The 22,817-nt window shown below is 45.1% G+C and overlaps 1 protein-coding gene across 2 annotated transcripts in view; it reads left to right on the top strand.

Moving 5' to 3' along the window:
- UBR2 (ubiquitin protein ligase E3 component n-recognin 2) overlaps nucleotides 1–22,817 on the top strand; it is a 139,211-nt gene that overhangs the window by 97,241 nt on the left and 19,153 nt on the right. For both annotated transcript variants that reach the window (XM_077282341.1, XM_077282340.1), the window contains exons 35-42: nucleotides 4,983–5,131; nucleotides 5,208–5,263; nucleotides 5,463–5,559; nucleotides 13,738–13,805; nucleotides 17,263–17,398; nucleotides 18,264–18,351; nucleotides 19,346–19,476; nucleotides 20,091–20,199. In XM_077282341.1, the coding sequence (XP_077138456.1) occupies nucleotides 4,983–5,131; nucleotides 5,208–5,263; nucleotides 5,463–5,559; nucleotides 13,738–13,805; nucleotides 17,263–17,398; nucleotides 18,264–18,351; nucleotides 19,346–19,476; nucleotides 20,091–20,199 (834 nt within the window). The remainder of the gene's footprint in view (nucleotides 1–4,982; nucleotides 5,132–5,207; nucleotides 5,264–5,462; nucleotides 5,560–13,737; nucleotides 13,806–17,262; nucleotides 17,399–18,263; nucleotides 18,352–19,345; nucleotides 19,477–20,090; nucleotides 20,200–22,817) is intronic.

Below are 22,817 nucleotides of genomic sequence, written 5' to 3'. Positions count from 1 at the left end.
GCGCCAAACTGCTCTTGGACGGTTGGGAGAAGTTGCTCTTGGAGGACATTCTGGTACCATTCTTTATTCATGGCTGTGTTTTTAGGCAAGACTGTGAGTGAGCCGATTCCCTTGGCTGAGAAGCAACCCCACACATGAATGGTTTCAGGATGCTTTACAGTTGGCATGAGACAAGACTGGTGGTAGCGCTCACCTCTTCTTCTCCGAATAAGCTGTTTTCCAGATGTCCCAAACAATCGAAAAGGGGATTCATCAGAGAAAATGATTTTGCCCCAGTCCTCAGCAGTCCACTCCCTGTACCTTTTGCAGAATATCAGTCGGTCCCTGATGTTTTTTCTGGAGAGAAGTGGCTTCTTTGCTGCCCTCCTTGAAACCAGGCCTTGCTCAAAGTGTCTCCGCCTCACAGTGCGTGCAGAAGCACTCACACCAGCCTGCTGCCATTCCTGAGCAAGCTCGGCACTGCTGGGAGTCCGATCCCGCAGCTGAAACAGTTTTAAGATACGGTCCTGGCGCTTGCTGGTCTTTCTTGGGCGCCCTGGAGCCTTTTTGACAACAATGGAAGCTCTCTCCTTGAAGTTCTTGATGATGCGATAGATTGTTGACTGAGGTGCAATCTTTGTAGCTGCGATACTCTTCCCTGTTAGGCCATTTTTGTGCAGTGCAATGATGGCTGCACATGTTTCTTTAGAGATAACCATGGTTAACTGAAGAGAAACAATGATACCAAGCACCAGCCTCCTTTTAAAGTGTCCAGTGATGTCATTCTTACTTAATCATGACTGATTGATGGCCAGCCCTGTCCTCATCAACACCCACACCTGTGTTAATGGATCAATCACTAAAACGATGTTAGCTGCTCCTTTTAAGGCAGGACTGCAATGATGTTGAAATGTGTTTTGGGGGTTAAAGTTCATTTTCTGGGCAAATATTGACTTTGCAAGTACAGTAATTGCTGTTAAGCTGATCACTCTGACATTCAGGAGTATATGCAAATTGCCATTAGAAAAAATGAAGCAGTAGACTTTGGAAAAATTATTTTTTGTCTCATTCTCAAAATTTTTGTCCATGACTGTACACATTCCTATCTTTCCCCCATACCAGAGATTCCTTCGCTTCGCCATTCAGGGACTTCACTTCCAGTTCACAGAGCTGCCATTTGGCTTAGCCACCGCTCCCAGAGTTTTCACCAAAATAATGGTGACGGTGATAGCCATTTTACATAGCAGGGGCATCCTCGTCATTCCCTATCTTGACGACATACTCATCACGGCCGATACACCCTTTTCACGCCAGGATAGTCTACGGATCACCCTAGACACTCTTTCCCATCTGGGCTGGATCGTCAACACGGCGAAGTCGTCTCTGTTCCCGGGCCAACGCTTGTTTTCCTGGGAATGCTTTTCGTCACCGCCCAAGCAAAGATTTTCCTACCCAAGGAAAAGTCTCTAGCTTTTATGAGCTGGGTTTGGTCTCTCAGAGGTCGTTCTTCCTGCTCCCTTCACTTCTGCATGATTGTACTAGGCAAAATGGTTGCTTCAATGGAAGCAGTCCCGTTTGCTCAATTCCACACGCATCCTCTCCAACTCTTCCTTCTAGCGAGATGGGACAAGTCGATCCGCTTCCTGGATCGGTGAGTCTCAATTCCCCTACGGGTAAAGCAGTCCCTGACATGGTGGGAGTGCTCTCAGTCTGTCTATCTCGGGAGGTCCTTCCTCCCCATTTGTTGGAAGGTTGTCACAATGGACACCAGTCTCCTCGGCTAGGGAGCAGTATTCCAAGATTTGACGGTCCAGGGTCGACGGTCAGCTCAGGAGTCATCCCTCCCGATCAACATCCTGGAACTCCGAGCGATATTCCTCGCCCTGCTTCACTGGCAGGAACTTCTTCACGGATGTCTGATTTGAGGCCAGTCCGACAACGCCACGGCAATGGCGTAAGTCAGTCATCAAGGGGGAACTTGAAGTTGGGCAGTGATGTCAGAGGTCGCTCGGATCCTGTCTTGGGCTGAGCAGAATTTCCCAGCAATTTCCGCAGTGCACATCCCAGGAGTCGAAAATTGGGCGGCAGACTTTCTCAGCTGAGAGGGTCTCGTCGCAGGCAAATGGTCACTGAATCCGTCAGTCTTTCACAGGATTTTCTCAGATGGGGACTCCGGACGTCAACCTCATGGTGTCCAGACTCAACCGCAAAGTTCCTTAGTTTGTGTCCAGATCTCGTGACTTGCTAGCTATCTTATCCGATCCACTAACAATACCCTGGACACAGTTCTCCCTTCCATACCTGTTTCCACCCCTTCCACTGATTCCCAGGGTAATCAAAAAAGATAAAAGCGGAAGGAATACCCATCATACTCATGGCTCCATCCAGATTGGCCACGAAGACCCTGGTACGCAGAGTTGGTCAACCTTCTAGTGGATACGCCGTGGAGACCTCCGGACCTTTTGTCGCAGGGGGTCCTCTTCCACCAGAGTTTTCAGTCGCTCAATTTAACGGCATGGCTGTTTGAAGCAGCAGTCTTTAAGTCGGCTTGGTTCTCCGATCAGGTCATATAGACCATGATTAAAGCAAGGAAGCCTTCATTCTTTCGCATCTACCATCGTACGTGGAAGGCGTTTGTTTCCCTTCCCCCATGACAGCACACCTGAGAGAGGGGATCCGCCCAGTCAGGATAGGAAACCTACTGAAAATAAAAGGGCGTTACCTCTCCTCGCTTCAGTTGGGTTTCCTGTCCTGACAGGCACCCTTGTCCTGAAAGACAGCTGCCTATCTCCCCAGGGTAGTTCTTAAGTTCCATAGGAGCCAGGAGATCACCTTGCCATCTTTTTGTAGTAACCCTACAAATCCAGGGGAGGAATAATTCCATACGTTATATGTAAGAAGGTCCATATTACGTTACATATTTATGACTAGTCAGTGGAGGAAAGATCAGTCTCTATTTGTAGCCTTCCAGGGTAGCAGAAAGGGGTACTGTGTATCTAAATGTACCATTGCCAGATGCATCAGGGAGGCCATTAGTTTATCCTACTCTGCAAGTCGCACTCCGGTTCCTGAAGGCATCAAGGCTCACTCCACCAGAGCCATGGCTACCTCCTGGGCAGAGAAGGCTGATATATCAATGGATCATATTTGTAAGACCGCTACCTGGTCCTAACCCTCAACCTTCTTCAAACACTACCAGCTAGACCTATCCTCCTCTGCTGACCTAACCTTTGGTAGAAGGGTGCTGCAAGCGGTGGTCCCTCCCTAAGGTGTTTCATTCTCCAAAAGTCTCTCAGGTGTGCTGTCATGGGGGAAGTGAAAACACCAAGGTTACTTACCGGTAGCCGTATTTTCTGGGACCCATGACAGCACCCGTATATTCCCACCCCCTTTTATCACCCCTTCGGTGTGCACTATTGTTTGGGTGTTTTAGTTAATTTGATGTGGTGATGGTTTTGCCATATGTACTAACCAGGGGGGCCTCTCATGCTCTGAAAACCAACTGAAGCGAGGGAGAGGTACCGCCCTTTTATTTTCAGTAAGTTTCCTGTCCTGACTGGGCGGATCCCCTCTCTCAGGTGTGCTGTCATGGGTTCCGGAAAAAAACGACTACCTGTAAGTAACCTTGGTGTTTCGCTGGTGTGAGACTCATCGGGTCGCTCCAATGGCTTTTCATTTCCCATCCATTTTGTCCTTTCTGCAGTCGGGTCTGGAGTCCCGACTGTCCCTTAGTTCTATTAATGGACAAGTTTTTGCCCTTTCCATTCTTTTTCAAAGGAATCCGGCTATTCCCTGACAGCTCAAGACATCATTCAAGGAGTTGCTCACTCCGTTCTGCCCTACCGGCCTCCAGTGTACCCCTGGGATCTTAATCTAGTGCTCGAAGTCCTGCATGCGTCTCCATTTGAACCACTGCGATCTTTCACATTACTTTCCTGGAAGGCCGCTTTCCTGGTCGCTAATACCTCAATTAAACTGGTTTCAGAGCTAGCAGCTCTTTCTTGTCACTCTCCTTACCTGGTGTCCCACCAAGACAAGGTGGTCCTACGTCTTTTTCCATCCTTTCTCACCAAGGTGGTTTCCGATTTTCATCTAAATGAGGACATTGTACTTCCATCCTTTTGTCCGCCCCCCTCTTACCCCTGAGAGCAGTCACTAAACAAATTGGATCTGGTGAAAGCTCTGCACGTTTACCTATCCAGGACTGAGCCTTTCCGGTGCTCGGATTCAGAAGGTCCACGGAAGGATCTCCCTGCATCCAGGTCTACCATTGCTCCATGGATCTGTCCCACTGTTCTGGAGGCTTACTGTTTCAGAGGTAGAGCACACCCATTGAGTATTATCACGGCACCCTCCACGCGTTCGGTGGGGGCCTCCTGGGCAGTTTGTCATCAGGCGTTGGCCTCGCAGCTCTGCAAGGCTGCTACATGGGACTCCATTCATACATTTACCAAGTTCTACAAGGTTCACACTCATGCTTCATCGGATGCGAGCCTTGGTAGAAAGGCCTGCAAGTGGCCTGAGCTCTGACTTGAGGATATTATACTTCTTCCCATCCTTGGTTGAGGATCAATGAAAACATCAGCTGAGGGCGCAAAAAAATAAGCCATCTCCCAGTCCCAGATTCCAAAATATGAAAGCGGTACAGGTCTCGAAAAATAGCGACACAAGCGTAAAAAAAAAGTTTTAATCACACTTAAAAAAAAAAAAAAAACTACATATGTTTGCTATCTGCGCACTCATACTGACCTGGAGAATCATATATAGCCATTTTTTTCATATAGTGAACAATTGTAATTAAAAAATAAATGGTGGAATTGCACGTTTTTTGCAATTTCAACGGACATGGAAATTTTTTTCCCCCGCTTTCTAGTGCTAAAATATATGGTGTCATTCAAAAGTACAACAGTATTTTAAATGCATTAGAACAATGAAGATAAAGATGGACATAGCTTGTAGCTTTTAAAACTAAGTGAACTAATGGGTCTGCCGCTCATTTCAAGGAACCCATACTCTGATAGCATTAAGGAGATGCTAACGACATTTGGAACCGCAACATACAAAGTCGGCCTCAACGTTCATCCCAATGAGCAAGACCCTCGTGTCCCCATCATGTGCTGGGAAAGCTGTGCATACACCATACAGACTATTGGTGAGAATTATTAACATGCAGTCAGTGAATTCGTCCCTATTGCACTACGGCTAATCATAATTTTGCTCTTCTTCAGAACGTATATTAACGGACGAAGAAAGACCTTTGTTCGGAAATCTGCCGTGTCGACAGGTAAGGATAACTTATGAAAAACTCTAATGCAAGGGCAGCCGTAAGTGGTGGGTGTTTTGGTAAGCAATATAAAACTTGTTCTTAAAAATAGACATTACAATCATTCGGTGCTGATATTTTGATGTTGCGTAACTAGAAAATCTGCAAAAATTTGTCACATTTTTGGTTGTGTAATGAATTTTTGTTTGCTTATTCTTAGGACGACTGCTTAAAATCTCTCACAAGATTTGCCGCGGCTCACTGGACAGTCGGTACGCTGTCAGTGGTGCAGAAACACTTTTCCCGACTTTTTCAGTGTAAGTTACTATAAATTAATCCCCTTTACGTTCATTGAGTGATGTAATGAAGCACGCTTTAATTTAAGGTTGGGTTCACACTATGGTCTGGTTTCCGTTGGGCTTCCATCTGAATACTGTTTCCCTGATTTAGCTATTCTACTACTGAAATGTATCCTGCCAAAATAGACACTTCCAGAAAGAAGGTTGACTCTAAGGTTTCATATTTTTTACACCATTTCTCTCATTTCTGAGCATGGACTAGGATGTGTTGTGAACAAAAAGTGAGAATTGGCTTTCACCCCCCACCCCCCAAAAAAACACAATAAAAAGCAATGTTGTATGTACTAAAAATGATATCCGCAAAATCATATCTTTTTGGTCCATTGATGAAAAAAATAAGAGGATTTTCGATACTTAGCGTAAAATCCCTTTCTCATAGTCTTCATTGGTGCACATTGGGCTCCTCGCAGGCTTCACTCAGCTACTTAGTTAGCGGTAAAGCAATAGGAGAAGCAACATAAGGAACAGAAACTCAAAACATGCATCCAAACTAGAACAACTAGAAGGGCGTGTGTTGTGCCACCACGCCCTCAAATGAATGCTATTATGAGAAAAGGATTTTATGGGCAAGTATCTAAAATTCTCATTTGTCAAACGCTTCTTTGGGGGACACAGTAAACCATTGGACTTCTCAAATCAATCCCAAAGGTTTAAAAACAGAAGAACAACAAAGGTAAAGAGATGAATGTCTCAGGCCGTAATCCGCTTGCAGCACCCTTCTACCCAGACTTGTGTCAGCTGATGCAAAGTTATAAACTTTGTAAAATTTTGAGAACGTGTCAGCGGAAAATCAAGTCACAGGCATACAGAGATGCAGAACAGAAGCCTGATGGCGAATGGTCCAGGAAGCCCCCACCGCCCCAAGTGGAATGAGCTTTAAACCCCCAGTAGAGACACTCTGTCCTTTGCCTGATACACTTCCAGAATGGCAGAACATATCCAGTGCGTGAAATTGACCTTAGAGGCAGGGAGACCTTGACTAGATCCTTCCGGAATGACAAGGTCTGAATGAGGCCATCAAGGATAGGTGGTGACGCATCGCTCTGAACACATCCAGCTTAAAGATTATTCTAAAAAGCAGTAAACTGGCTGGGCAAAGTCCTGTCCCTTGAAGAAGGAATTGAGAGCTAGGACGGACTCTTGACCCGCCTGCGAGAATGACCCAGAAAAGAGAAGAGCATAGCGACGACATGGACGTACACCAACAAAAAAGTCCTTACCAAGTACGTTAATAGGAATGCAATGAGAAGGGTATCTCTGCCGTAATCACAGTCAAAACTACCTGGTCAGAGAAAACTGACAACTTCAGAACTGTAGCTTTAACTTCCATGCCATTAATGGGAGCAACCAAGATTAGGGGTGGAAGAGGGGACCCTGGGAAAGTAGGTCGGGATGATCCAGCAGTCTCTATAGATTGCCTGTGAGAAGATGATTATATATGCTTACCAGGATCTTCTGAGCCAGTTCGGGTCCACAAGGATGACAGGAACCCGTTCCATCTTGATCTTCTAAACAATTTTGTTTAATCTGAATGACATCATCTTGACGTCTGGAGAACCCCACCTGAGACAAATCTAGAGGAAGACATCTCAGTGAAGATACCACTTTCTTTATCGCTTCATTGGGAGACACAGGTAACCATGGGGTGTATGCTGCTGTCGCTAGGAGGCTGACACTAGGCAAAAAATGGAAAATAGCTCCTCAGCAGTGTAGACCCACTGACAGGCACAAAGTACCTCAGTTAAAGCTTAGTGTCTGTAGAACGTGGAAATGGATCTGCTCCCAGATCCGCATTTTCCTTTGCAGATTCCCTGTTTGTGTTAATTAATCTTTTTCCCTTTGTTTTTCAGGTTTCTTTTTTCTTACGGTCACATGGTGTAATTTCTCACCCTGTTTTTCCATACGTATGCGACCAAGAGAGCAGTGTGATGTCACCCAGATCTCCCACTCTCGGACCCGCAGGCAGGACTTTATCCCCTGTCACCTTTATGGGTGTTTCAGGGTGATTCCCGGTGGCCAGTCCTTGCCTTTTCCCCACCCCTCTCCTCGGAGAGGGCTGGGAGGAAGACAGTGGTCACCAGCGGTGGCCTTCCCCCTTCTTGTAAGGGGTTGACGTTGTTTTCTGCACCATCTGGATACGGAGTGGGAAAGAGGATGCCCGATTCCAGTGACTCTCGCCCACCCTGAGGGCTCCTGCTGTTATCCTCATCGCTGCAGAGGGACCCGGACTCACCGCACAAGTATGGTTCCCTCCGCAGCGACAGGCATCATCCCTGGGAGCACTGTCCCCTTCATCGCAAAGGGACAGGGCGCCGTCAGTGGTAGTGAACAGCTGTGGCTATTTTTCTCATGGCTGGACTCTGTATTTGCAGACACTCCCCCTCCCCTTGCCACCCTGTCTTACTTTTACACCGCCGCATGTTTGAATCGTGCGCCCTTTTGTGTCCAATAAGAGGCTTCTTCATCCTCTTCTTCTTTCCATGCTCCTCGCATCACGCGCTTTTTCGGCGCGTTTTCTTCCACTCCTATCACGGAGCTTCCCCTTCCTGTCTGTGTCAGCCAGTCGGAGGGGGACTTTAGCTTTCGCCGACCAGCAGATCCTCCTGGTTATTCACGCCCCAGGCGTGTCAGCCAATAGGATGACAGCTTTTCCTTTCACCGGCCAACAGACTTCAGCATGCCAAGTCTGCACTGTTTTTCTTACGCCACCATATTCTGCGCTCTCTGCAGACCGGAGGATGCTCTGCACACGGGGGACACAGCCATATACTGCGCTCTCTGTAGATCTGCGGACACTCTGCTCACAGGTGGACACAGCTCCCACAGTTCTTTCTGCTGGTCATCGCTGACTTTGGGTAGGCTCTGTTTCTTTTGTCTTGGCTCCTCCTTAGCAGTATCCCCAAGGCTCAACTTATGCCCAACCCTAGAGAGGCTTCTTCTTGCCCCTCTAAGCCCACTGTAATTCACTACGCCTGTGCCCTCTGCAGAAGGGAGTGGTCTTCAGGCCAGACCTCCCCTTTCTGCCTGTTCTGCAGCCCCTCCACCACGTCTGCCCCGCAGGAGCCCTCTAACGCCCAGGATGAGAGCACTCCCCTCCCTCCGGAATGGGCTGTTGCCATGTCTGTCGGTCTCCGACCTGACAATAGTTTCACAGTCCCTGGTCCAAGTCCTGGAGCGCCTTCGACATCTGTCTAATGCCACCAGTGCTCCGAACGCCTCTCACAGTGATTCGCATGCACCTGACCGCGAGCTTCACAGTGACAAATCAGCTACAGAGCAAAGGAAGCGGTCTCTTTCCAGTTCTTCCTCTAGTTCTCCGGGTCCCTCTTCATCCTCCTGGATGCATTCCTCACCCCATGCCCCCACCTCGGAGGCGGTTGTTGGGTCAGATGTGGATTCCCAGTCTGAGTCCGATACAGACCAGACCTCAAAGATGCAGGATATGGTAAATAGCCTCATCTTGGCAATTACCCAAACATTGAGCCTAAAGGAGGAGGATCAGGCCCCTGCTCAGGAGTACTCTGTTTCCTTCAAATGGGTAAAACGTACTTCCCGGAGTTTCCCTAATCACAGGGAATTTGAGGCGGTTTTACCTAAACACTGGGAAAACTCTTAAAAGCGCTTCCAGGAAGGAAGTTGCTAGATATTTTCTATCCCTTTAGACCTCAATGGTAACTGGGCAGAATCCCCTAATGTGGATCGGTCAGTTTTACGCATCTCTTAAGGATTCTACGGATAGGCAGATTGAATCCTTGAATAAGACAACCTTTGAAGCAGCTGGCCCCTCCCATTTTTGCCTCCACGTGGATGGCAACGTCCATGTCTGCCTGGGCAAGAATGCTTCATTAGGGTATTTTAGCGGCAGCTCCTCTGGATGAGATGGCAGATCAGATTGCCCATGCTGGAAAATGTCTTTTGACTGCTTCCTTAGATGCAGCTGGTTGCTCTCCCAGGGCTACCAGCAACATCGTTGCTATACACCGCACTCTCTGGTTGAAAGCATGGAATGCAGATCCTCCATCAAAAAAGTCCCTCACTGATCTTGCCTTCCAAGGCTCTAGACTTTTTGGGTCCAAGCTGGATCAAATAATCTCGGATGCTACCGGCAGGAAAAGCACCTCGCTTCTCCAGTCCAAACCTAAGCACCCTTTTAATAGTAAAAGGTCGCTTCAATTTCATTCCTTTTGGTCCTTCTCTTCTTCAGGGACATCCTCACAACAGGTCCGCTCTTCTGCCCAGGGGGAAAGGAATAAGTCGTCCTTCAAACCAGCGTCTCACTGGCAACCTAAGAGTCACTTTTCCAAGCCTTCAGGGTCTCGCGCCAACAGTTCTCCTCTGCATGACGGGTCTCCCCCATCCCGGAATCGCTCCAGGGTTGAAGTCCTACTTCTTCTCTTCCGGGACACATGGTTGTCGGTGGTCGATGACGCCTGGGTCAGGGAGATAGTCACTTCCGGTTACAAAATCGACAAAATGGGAGGGGCCATCCATGTGGAGGAGATCCATCATGTATCTGATCTAAGTGTCATCGACTGCAGGTCCACACATCCTTGACAGCCGTCCAACCAAATGGTTCCTGGGGTCAGGGTGCTTTGTGATACTGAAAAAAAGTTGTTGCCTCTGGAACTAGAGGAATTGTCCACTGGTCATACGAATGCAAAAATGGAACTGGATTTCTTGAGGGGCAGCAGTCTCTTTTGGCAAATGGAAGAGAATTGATGAAAATTACAACACTGATGCATTCTCTGCCTGGCAACAAGACATTTGGACCAGTCTTTGGAAGCTGGGTCCTCCTATGGCGACGGAGATGATCTTTGTCCATCTTGGTTCCAAACAGGCAGGAGCCCTAAAAGGGAAGGTTAATAAGGGATCCTTTGGATCATTGTACCACAACTTGAGCCAGATTGCTACAGTGTCGATTGAGATCTGAACAGAACAGTCAGCAGCTGTAGGCGACACAAAGGAGAGATACTTACCCACCTGGGAATCTCCAATGATACAGTCGTAGTAGCCACGGAAAAGATGCTTTGGCACAGGTGTACTGACCCAGCAGTAACATCCTTTGCAACCCAAACGGAAGTTAAAACTGGGCCCTATGGCTTTGCCAAACAACTCACTTAGCCAAGGATTCCACACATCTAGCCATTGGGACCTTGACTGAAGCTGTGTCTGAGAGTGGGAGAGTCATGATCTTTGGAAGGAAGACCAGCTTGTGACAAAAAAAAACTTTGAAAGGATACAACATTTCCATATAAATTTGTCTGTAAAAACGTCTTTCTGATCACACGACCAGTCTGAAGGATGCAGTCTCTGCAGGATGAGCGGGATTTGCTTCCATTACATTCAGAAACTGGTTGACTGCACTGACAAGGTTGTTGGCAATGTCTCGAGCTTCAGCGTCTGGTTGAAATCCAGGTCTAGTTCCAAGTTGCAATGGTGGGCCAATCCCTGTGCTGGTTGAGACTCAGGAGAGGGGGAAAGAGATGACAAGTACCAAGTGAAAGAGAAAACGAGGCCGAGACAATAAAATCACTCAAAGCTTCTTTGACTTCCGCCGCGGTCTGCCATTTTGTTGTGGAATAGGTAATGCTTCTAACTCATTCAGAGGAGTAGTCAGAGTACCAGGTGGTGGTCGTAGTGGTTGGCATGATGGCAGTTTTTGCGCTGACATAGGGTGTAGGCCAAGTGTGGGACCAGTGCCATCTGTTCGGGCTAGCCTGTGGGATCTTCTATGAGAACTGGCATGGTAGATGGCCAGGAGAGGTAGACAGAAGAGGAGCGCTTATTCTGACTGGGGAGGCGGCTGCTGGGGTCTCACGAGTGTTGGTCCCCGGGGGCACAGACAGCCTACCCTGTCCTGGGATGGCGCTCAGATGGCCATGCACGATTCCTCTCACCCGGGAGGAGAACAAGGCTGATGACTTGAAGCAGAGGAAAGATATCTGCTGCCTCAGTCAGGCAGCAGGCAATGGAAAGCTAGCAGGGGGAACAGGTTAAAACATGGGGAATAAGCTTGCGTGTGCACGAACCTGATTTGCTGGGTGAGCAGGGGTGCATCAGAATCTGATGCCTAAATTAGAGGTCCGACTCCAGCAGGAATAGCAGAAGGCTGCAGGATGGCGCAATAAGGACTGGAGAGGTCCAAGGGAGCAAAGCAAGGAGGTCCTTGGGAGAGACCAGGAGTCCACCGAGCACAGGCAGAGAGAAACTAATGCGTGGGTGATCTGGAAAAAAAAAGTAAGGTGCCAAGGAGGAAAAAATTTCGGCACAATTAGACAGCGAGTGAAGCGGGTTAAGGGGGCTAACGCAATGCAGAAAGATGCAGGCAAGGGACTATATCCGTATGTCTTTAAGACACTTCATCCTGGATCCTCTTTGCTCCATGCAAAGAGTCATGCTTTAATGGACAGGCAGGAGACAAAAGGCAATTACAGGTCCATTACGAATCTGTTTCCCTAAACTAAAGGTGAAAAGAGAAGTTTACTAAAAAAAAAGAAATACAAGACACTACAGGTAGAAATAGGTCTGGAGCCTCCTGCCTCCTACGTGACACTAAGCTGAGTAGCTTGAAGCCAGGAGGCAGGTGAAGAATGCGAAGGAGGCGCTGAATTTTCTTTAAGTGAAATTCTTAAAATGGCAATGCAAACCAATTTTTTTTTCACAATCCTGATTTTTTTTTTTGACTGCTAAGAGATGCATAGAAAAAATAAATAAATAATGTAAGTTTATTATTGCTATGATCACACTGACCTGAAAAATCACATTGCCGTATCTTTTATTTTTTTGTGCACAATGAACTTTGAAAAAACAAAACCCAAAATACAAAGTTGGAACTGCTTTTTATGTCACCCCATTTGGAATTTTTCTACTAGTTTTCAGTACATTATATGGTAGTTAGTGGTGTCCCTCAAAACTGCAAGTCGTAGCCTATCTGTATGTGCAGACGACGTGTTTTAAATTCATATGAACCCACTAGGTTTTCCAAGAGGAAAGCTCTTTAGGACACCTCATCATTTTTATTTTTTTTTCATCCTACAACGTCTTTGCTCGGGCACTTCATTGGGCAACACAGGAAACCATGGGTGTAGGCTGCTGCCAACAGGAGGCTGACACTAACAAATACATTTAAAGAAGCGCTTTCTTCATGATTTTTGACCACTGGCAGGTTTTCTTTACCCTTTCTTCCACCATTTTGTGGTTGTCTTTTTTACTTTTTTCCTATTTTGTTTTTTTTTTGTTTTGTTTTTTTTTGCCTTCATTAATCAATAAAGAAACCGTTTCTGATGCAAAATGTGAAAATGCTCAAACAGAGGCCCATAGCGTTGTTTGTTAGCCTTCCTGTTGACTTGTATTGTACTGCTTAGAACGGGGGTCTCAAGGCCTCAACTCGGTTGGGTAAATGTGCCACACAGAAAAAAATAAAATTTGAAGTTAACAGGCCGCGTTCCTTACTTAACCAGATGGCTTTTTCAGTGATACCGTTTTGTTTTTTACTATTTACATTTTCTTTATCACTTTTTGTTTTATATTTTTTGTGTGTCAGTAAAAAGCTGTCCTCCTTAAAATAACTGTCTAAATGCCGCTACTACTATTGTCAGCCGTATCTAAGGGTTTAATACCGATCTTCACCATTACGGCAGGCGGTACACCCGCTGATGTTGGTGCCGGCTCTGCTTGCGAGCGAGCGTCATCCTAACCCTGTACATGTACTGTGATTTGCAGTAAGTAGCCTCCTTCTGCCCCGCCATACATGTTACGATAGGTGTTGGGAAGGGCTTAATTAGAAAAATAAAATATTCCTCTCCATATAGCGGTGCCTCTGTTCCGACACACTGCGCTCCTCGTTCAGCGCCTCTCTGCTGTCCCCAAAATGTCTCGGGAGCTCCGTTCCGCTCGAGGTGCAGACGACAGGCCCGGGGGGGGGGGGTGCAGACAGGCCCAGGGGGGGGTGCATGCACACCCCGGGGTGCATATTTGAGACCCCTAATTTATTCATAAGACGCATATTTCATGATATTTTCCAAGCATGTGCACTGAAAACGCCGTAACGAAAAGTTAGAACCACAATATTTTCTCTTAAAAATCATCTGAAATACGTTAATTTAACTGTTCAAGTGATTTTATGTTTTCACACAGCCATCGTACATCAGGAGGACAGTGAAGAAGCACCCGGCATACTGGACATAGACATGTTCCATTTAATGGTGAGTGTTTTTAGCCATTTTATGGGTAATTGCTGATATTTAGGAACAGTTTTCCACCCGATTGTGAATTTTTTTCATTTTTTGTTTTTCATTAGCTTCACGTCTTTCCAGAATAGAGGGAAAAAAAACATATCAAATAAACTTTAAAAAATACCCAAATTAAAAGAATTTAGTGTAATCAAAAACAAGCAAAAAAATGTCAAAAACTAGACCTAAAAAGGGCAAATTTTTTGCTCTGGCCCAAAATGCAGATTCTTACAAAAGTCTGAAATTTTTTTAGCCACTATAAAATATAATAAACTATACAAGCTAGGTATGTCCGTAATTGTACTGATATCGAAAATCATGGTTTTGTTTTTGTTTTTACCTCGCAATTAATGCCGTACAAACAAAACCCGAAAAACAATGGTGGTATTGCACTTTTACACCATTTAACCCCATTTACATTGTATGGCTAAAGTGAATGGTGTCTCACTCAAAACTGCAACTCCTCCTGCAAAATATGATTCCTCATACGGCTATGTCGATAAAAATCTAAAAGAAAAAAAATATGGCTGTTGGAGGAAAAGAAGGGGGGAGGAAGCACAAAATGAAAAATTGCTCAGTAGTGGATTATAGTCTTGTTTTCTTTGGACCATCCCTACTTAATAGAAGGGCCCCTTCACGTTAAGCACCCAACTTTAAACACCAAGTAAGTTTTTTTCTGTTAAAACAAAACCTGGCAGAAAATGTTCCTTTCCCTGCAGCGCCTCCATGGGAAAAAGTAGGCATTACACAGTGTTCATTCTCGTTAAATGTGCTGTCCAGAATAGGTCAGGTTCTCCAGAGTGAGAGTACTCTTGGCCAAGAGAAGAGGGTCATGATGGGTGAACCAAGGCCCCCATATTACCTAAGAATTTGATGATAATTAACATAAAGGTGTATTCTCATCTACAAGAGCCCTATCCCAATATGCAGTAGGTGTAATAATAATAATATTAGCAAATACCGCCAATTACTAATGTAGTGTAGTTCTTCTGATTCGCTATGTCACCTACCCCATGTGCAGGGCATTTCAGTGGCTTAGATATCCATAGTTACGATGACTCATATAGTGACAGTTAGATATAGTGGTTGTAACCTAAGCTACTGCAATGACCTGCACATGGGGTAAGCACTTTACTACATTTCTGATAGGAGGTATTTGCTAATATTATTATTAACCAGAGCTAGAATGTGTTTGTAGCAAACAAGCCATGCCAGACTAATCTAATTTCCTTCTATGGTGGAATCACTGACTGGGTGGATCAGGGAAATGCTGTTGATATGGTATATCTCGACTTCAGCAAAGCATTTGATAAAGTGTCTCATACTATCCTTATTGAAGAAATGACCAAGAATGAGATTGACAAGGCTATGGTTTGGTGGATTCATAACTGGCTCAGTGATCATACTCAGAGTGATGATAAATGGTTGCACATCCAATTGGAAGAGTGTTTCAAATGGGGTACAACAAGGCTCTGTTCTGGCCCCAGTGTTGTTCAACATTTTTATAAATGTTCTAGATAAGGTAACTGAAGGTAAACTGATCAAATTTGCAGACGATGCAAAGCTAGGAGGATTGCTAACACTAGAGAAGACAGAGAAAGAATTCAGAAGGATCTAGACAAGCTTGAACAACGGGCAGTGATTAATAGAATTGTATTTAACAGGGAGAAATGCAAGATTCTACATCTGGGCAAGCAAAAATGAAAATTAGAGCAATAAAATGGGAGGAATAGACCTAAGCAACAGCACGCATGAAAAAGACTTGGGTATACTACAAGATCACAGACTGCACATGAGTCAACAGTGTGATGCAGCAACAAAAAAGGCAAACACAGTTCTAGGATGTATTAAGGGAAGCATAGAATCTAGATCACGTGAAGTAATTATCCCCCTCTACTCCTCCTTGGTCAGGCCTCATCTGGAATACTGTGTACAGCTCTGGGCACTACATTTTAAAAAGAGATTGAAAAACTAGAGCAAGTTCAGAGAAGAGCGACCAGGATGGTGAGCAGACTGCAAGCTATGTCCTACGAGGAATGGTTAAAGGATCTGGGAATGTTTAGCTTGCAAAAAAGAAAGCTAAGAGGAGACTTAACCCCTTCACGACCTTGCCCTTTTCCGTGTTTTAGTTTTTCGCTCCCCTCCTCTCCAGAGCCATAACTTTTTTATTTTTCCATCAATATGGCCACGTGAGGGCTTGTTTTTTGCGGGACAAGTTGCACTTTTGAACGACATCATTGATTTTAGCATGTCGTGTACTAGAAAACGGGAAAAAAATTCCAAGTGCGGTGAAATTGCAAAAAAAAGTGCAATCCCACACTTGTTTTTTTTTGGCTTTTTTGCTAGGTTCACTAAATGCTAAAACTGACCTGCCATTGTGATTCTCCAGGTCATTGCAAGTTCATAGACACCAAACATGTCGAGGTTATTTTTTTATTTAAGTAGTAAAAAAAAATTCCAAACTTTGCTAAAAAAAAACCCAAAAAAACGCCATTTTCCAATACCCGTAGCATCTCCATATTTCGGGATCTCGGGTCAGGTGAGGGCTTACTTTTTGTGTGCCGAGCTGACGTTTTTAATTATACCATTTTGGTGCAGATACGTTGGACAGCGCCATTTAACTAGTTAATAGCGACGGGTGAATCCCGATTTCACCCACCGCTATTGCAGGCACAAGTCAACTGTTCAAAACAGCTGACATGTCCCGGCTTTGATGCAGGCTCACCGCTGCAGCCAGCATCAAAGCGGGGGTACCGACCTCCGCAGTAATAGGACGGCGGAGGTCGGGAAGGGGTTAATAGCTGTCTACAAATATCTGAAGAGATGTCACAGTATAGAGGGATCATCATTATTCTCATTTGCACATGGAAACATGAGAAGCAATGGAAGGAAAAGGGAGAAGATACAGATTAGATGTTAGAAAGTACTTTTTGACAGTGAGGGTGATCAATGAGTGGACCAAGCTGCCACGAGAGGCGATGAGTTCTCCTTCAATGGAAGTCTTCAAACAGAAGCTGGACAGACATCTGTCTGGGATGATTTAGTGACTTCTGCATTGAGCAGGGGGTTGGACACTATGACCCTGGAGGTCCCTTCCAACTCTAACATTGTAATGATTCTATTACACCTACTACATATTGGGATAGGGTATTGAGGATGGTAATAACCCTTTAAATTCCCCAGTAAAATAACTTATACTCACCAGGAAAGCCAGCGCCAACCATGCTGGAACGGCGCCACCGCTAGAAGTAGGAGCTTTTCTTATTTTACTCGGAGGACACGGACATATAAGATGGGGTTGTGCGAAAATTCGACACCCCTGTGATAAAAAATTGAATCTTTGGAAACCGACAACTACCATACATAAAACTATGTTAAACTGTCAGCGTTAATGTGATTATTTCTGATGACTCTGTGTTTTTTCTTACAGGTCAGCTTGGTGCTTTCCTTTCAATCCGTGCAGTGCCAGGACTTTTCGGGGTACAGCTTAGGCATTGGGGATCTGTATCTTTTTCACTTAGCGACCATGGCACATATCATTCAGATAGTGCTCACATCCAGTCCAGGTAAGGAGATTTCATCCTAAATTCAGCACCCTGCATAATGACCATGGCACTTAGTACATTTCAGCAGATGCCAGTCGTGAGTTTAATAATTGATACTCTTTTAAGTAATATTTGCCAGTTTAGCTGTTTTTTTTCTTCCTCTATAGCCATATTCCATAATTATATGTTTGATTCATCATCTATTGAAATCTAAAGTAGTCTGAAATTCATCACAAGTCTCAGCAGACGCTCAGGTTGCTTTGCTGTCCATCCCCCATGCTTTATACTGTAGTTTTGTTTCCAGGTTTTAGGGGCAATGTAATATTTCAGTCTCTAGCAATCCACACTTGTGACCAAGAATGACGAATAGATTCATCAATATATGCACCTGCTAACGGGACCATTTTTTAACTTAAAGGGGTTGTCCCTCCAGTAATTGGCATTCTTTGTTTAAATCATAATAAACAATTTTGCCATTTAATTAAAAGGAGAATTCAGTGAATCATTATTACATTTACTAACCTAGTATGGCGCCACCTGGTGTTCACAGTTTATAACCCTGTGCACGTCCACCAAATTGGCTGACACACATGCACAGTCATATATTACAGAGCAGCCAATAGAAATAGTTTCCTGCCTGCTTGTCAGGAAAGGAGTAATGTCTCTGCAGTAGCACAGAATTATAGCTCAGAAGACTCGTTCTGCAGAGGAAGTATGACATGACTATACTGTCAGCTGCCAGATGGGGAAGAAGACCAATTCTGTCCATAGCCATACCCACAGCAGCTCCAAAGGGGGACACATGGAAGTAATAGAATGATTCTAAAGATGTTTTATGCTAGAATAAGCCATTGGTATCTAAATTATCACATTTGTATTGTATTAGAAGATGAAATGGAGCAGGAATGCCCAGATGGAGAAGAGGAACAGGCTGCACTGGCTCTGTATAGGACAATCTGTCGGTGTACCGGAAGGTGAGAGGCTGTATGTTCAGGCTTGGACTGGCCCATCGGGGAACCGGTGTATTTCCCGGTGGACCTCACTCAGGAGCAGTGCTTGGCACAGTACACTCGATGCACTATCTGCAGACTCAGGCAGCATCACCGTTATTTATGCAGATGTGATTGTTTGTGACTTTGTAATTTAATGATCCCGGGGGCTCAGCAAATTTATTAAAGGGGCTTGGCCATTGAGGAGATGATATTTTAATTGCTGGGGATGTATGTAGGTGACTATTATTCTTTCTCCCTGCAGCGCCACTACAAACAATGAGCCGCTTTCTGTTACTTTGGCTATTATTGAGGTTCTGAGCCCTTTACAACACTCATTAGGCTTATTCGACCTAAGGCATGTATTAAAGAGGTTGCCTAAAGAGAGCAATCGTTTGCCACTCACCAGCTAGCCTTGTGAAAGGGCCCGTAGTGCTCGCGTCATTGTTGTAGCCTCTTTAAAGGAGTTTTCGGGTGAAGGTTGTTAAAAAAAAATTTAACAAATACCCCATTGTTTATTCACCCTCCCCAGGTCCAACTCTGAGTCTCCGCCCTGCTACTGGTGTCTGTTATTGTCTGCAGTGCTGAAATCACATCTACAGCGCTGCAGCCAATCGGAGCCGTCTTCTCTGGCAAAGCGGCTGAGCTCATTTATTGGCTGCAGTGCTAACCATTTGACATCAGTGCTGCAGACAATTCCGGACATGAGAACAGTGCTGGAATCTCAGCGCTGTGTACAGAGAGTCAGGGAGAGGGAGTCATTTTTATTTTGTCGTGCAGGCTGAATTGTATTGCACAATTATATATATAATTATATATAAGTATAGGACAAGAACAAAGCGGGCATATAGGAACCAAGGTATTGATACAGGGGAGCGGACAGGTCCTCTCATAGTCTGCCATATAATGGGCATTACTTATCTGTGATACACTGTTTGTACTTTTGTCCTGATCTCCTTCCTTCCTTTTCATTTTAAAGTTCTATGAAGACGTGGTCCTCCGGTTGGCACCTGTGCAGGGCAATAAAAACAGCAATTCTGCCCTTCCTTAGGTGTTCAGCTCTGTTTTTCCATTACCTAAATGGTGTCCCAGCACCTACGGAGTTGCCAGGTATAGTACTAATCCTGTTATATCATAATCATGGTATCAGTGGTCCAGACAGGATATTTTTTGAGATTTTGTAAAAAAAATAAATAAGTATATTTATATTTATGATTTTACTATGCAGTGTGTACTCCTATTATTTCCATCAGTTTTGTATTTATAGGGGTATTCCATTGCTGGGAGAGAGTCCGGTCATCTATCACCAGTTTCTTGTGCCGCTGCAGCAATGACACATTGTACTGACACAGATGATAATGTGTTGATTAGTGAGGGTCCGACCGCTGGGACATGCACCAGTAGGCAGTATGCAGGCTCGAGCGTCACTTCATTCATTGCCCGTGGCTCCTAAGCGCTGCTCTCAGGTTCTTCTGGCACCCCATGAATGGAGCTGCGATAATGCATTCGACCCGCCTCTCCGTTGTAGCAGGAATAATGATTCCCCTATCGGTTCAGGTCCCATCTGTCGGTGCCCACAAAAATCATTATCATCTATCCACATTATAACTTGTTTTCCCCGAATAACCCCTTCAATTTATGTATACACTTGTCACATTTTCTATAAAATATCCCAAGACCATCATGTGCATAGCTACAAATAATAGTTATTTTTACATTTTCAGTGAGCGGATTGAGCCAGATCAGCCATCTTTGCAGTTACCTCTCATTACCCAGCAACCTTATCAGCATTTTTCAACAAAATTCCCAAGTGACAGATTCACTCATCAATAGGTAATTGGTTCAAACTGTTTTAAAGTTAAACTCCAATTGATCGATAAGTTAGAGAATTTGCAGACTGTGTTCGTCTGTGAGAATATGGTGTTACCTCTGTAGTCTGTCCTGCAGCAGGCTGGAGTATATATGTTGTTACCTCTGTAGTCTGTCCTGCTGCAGGCTGGAGTATATATGTTGTTACCTCTGTAGTCTCTCCTGCAGCAAGCTGTAGTATATATGTTGTTACCTCTGTAGTCTCTCCTGCAGCAGGCTGTAGTATATATGTTGTTACCTCTGTAGTCTCTCCTGCAGCAGGCTGTAGTATATATGTTGTTACCTCTGTAGTCTCTCCTGCTGCAGGCTGGAGTATATATGTTGTTACCTCTGTATTCTCTCCTGCAGCAGGCTGGAGTATATATGTTGTTACCTCTGTCATCTCTCCTGCAGCAGGCTGGAGTATATATGTTGTTACCTCTGTAGTCTGTCCTGCTGCAGGCTGGAGTATATATGTTGTTACCTCTGTAGTCTCTCCTGCAGCAAGCTGTAGTATATATGTTGTTACCTCTGTAGTCTCTCCTGCAGCAGGCTGTAGTATATATGTTGTTACCTCTGTAGTCTCTCCTGCTGCAGGCTGTAGTATATATGTTGTTACCTCTGTAGTCTCTCCTGCTGCAGGCTGGAGTATATATGTTGTTACCTCTGTAGTCTCTCCTGCAGCAGGCTGTAGTATATATGTTGTTACCTCTGTAGTCTCTCCTGCAGCAGGCTGTAGTATATATGTTGTTACCTCTGTAGTCTCTCCTGCTGCAGGCTGGAGTATATATGTTGTTACCTCTGTAGTCTCTCCTGCAGCAGGCTGGAGTATATATGTTGTTACCTCTCTAGTCTCTCCTGCAGCAGGCTGGAGTATATATGTTGTTACCTCTGTAGTCTCTCCTGCAGCAGGCTGGAGTATATATGTTGTTACCTCTGTAGTCTCTCCTGCAGCAGGCTGGAGTATATATGTTGTTACCTCTGTAGTCTCTCCTGCAGCAGGCTGTAGTATATATGTTGTTACCTCTGTAGTCTCTCCTGCTGCAGGCTGTAGTATATATGTTGTTACCTCTGTATTCTCTCCTGCAGCAGGCTGGAGTATATATGTTGTTACCTCTGTAGTCTCTCCTGCAGCAGGCTGTAGTATATATGTTGTTACCTCTGTAGTCTCTCCTGCAGCAGGCTGGAGTATATATGTTGTTACCTCTGTAGTCTCTCCTGCAGCAGGCTGGAGTATATATGTTGTTACCTCTGTAGTCTCTCCTGCAGCAGGCTGGAGTATATATGTTGTTACCTCTGTAGTCTCTCCTGCAGCAGGCTGGCGTATATATGTTGTTACCTCTGTAGTCTCTTCTAAAGCAGGCAGGAGTATATATGTTGTTACCTCTGTAGTCTCTCCTGCAGCAGGCTGGCGTATATATGTTGTTACCTCTGTAGTCTCTTCTAAAGCAGGCAGGAGTATATATGTTGTTACCTCTGTAGTCTCTCCTGCAGGCTGGAGTATATATGTTGTTACCTCTGTAGTCTCTCCTGCAGCAGGCTGGAGTATATATGTTGTTACCTCTGTAGTCTCTCCTGCAGCAGGCTGGAGGATATATGTTGTTACCTCTGTAGTCTCTCCTGCAGCAGGCTGGAGTATATATGTTGTTACCTCTGTAGTCTCTCCTGCAGCAGGCTGGAGTATATATGTTGTTACCTCTGTAGTCTCTCCAGCAGCAGGCTGGAGTATATATGTTGTTACCTCTGTAGTCTCTCCAGCAGCAGGCTGGAGTATATATGTTGTTACCTCTGTAGTCTCTCCTGCAGGCTGGAGTATATATGTTGTTACCTCTGTAGTCTCTCCTGCAGCAGGCTGGAGTATATATGTTGTTACCTCTGTAGTCTCTCCTGCAGCAGGCTGGAGTATATATGTTGTTACCTCTCTAGTCTCTCCTGCAGCAGGCTGGAGTATATATGTTGTTACCTCTGTAGTCTCTCCTGCAGGCTGGAGTATATATGTTGTTACCTCTGTAGTCTCTCCTGCAGCAGGCTGGAGTATATATGTTGTTACCTCTGTAGTCTCTCCTGCAGCAGGCTGGAGTATATATGTTGTTACCTCTGTAGTCTCTCCTGCAGCATGCTGGAGTATATATGTTGTTACCTCTGTAGTCTCTCCTGCAGCAGGCTGGAGTATATATGTTGTTACCTCTGTAGTCTCTCCTGCAGCAGGCTGGAGTATATATGTTGTTACCTCTGTAGTCTCTCCTGCTGCAGGCTGGAGTATATATGTTGTTACCTCTGTAGTCTCTCCTGCAGCAGGCTGGAGTATATATGTTGTTACCTCTGTAGTCTCTCCTGCAGCAGGCTGGAGTATATATGTTGTTACCTCTGTAGTCTCTCCTGCAGCAGGCTGGAGTATATATGTTGTTACCTCTGTAGTCTCTCCTGCAGCAGGCTGGAGTATATATGTTGTTACCTCTGTAGTCTCTCCTGCAGGCTGGAGTATATATGTTCTTACCTCTATTCTCTCCTGCAGCTGGCTGGAGTATATATGTTGTTACCTCTGTAGTCTCTCCTGCAGCAGGCTGGAGTATATATGTTGTTACCTCTGTAGTCTCTCCTGC

This window comes from Ranitomeya variabilis, chromosome 2, assembly GCF_051348905.1.
Source record: "Ranitomeya variabilis isolate aRanVar5 chromosome 2, aRanVar5.hap1, whole genome shotgun sequence".
Lineage (NCBI taxonomy): Eukaryota > Metazoa > Chordata > Amphibia > Anura > Dendrobatidae > Ranitomeya > Ranitomeya variabilis.
Note: the sequence above shows the minus strand (reverse complement) of the source record. Positions and strands in the feature narration are given on the sequence as shown.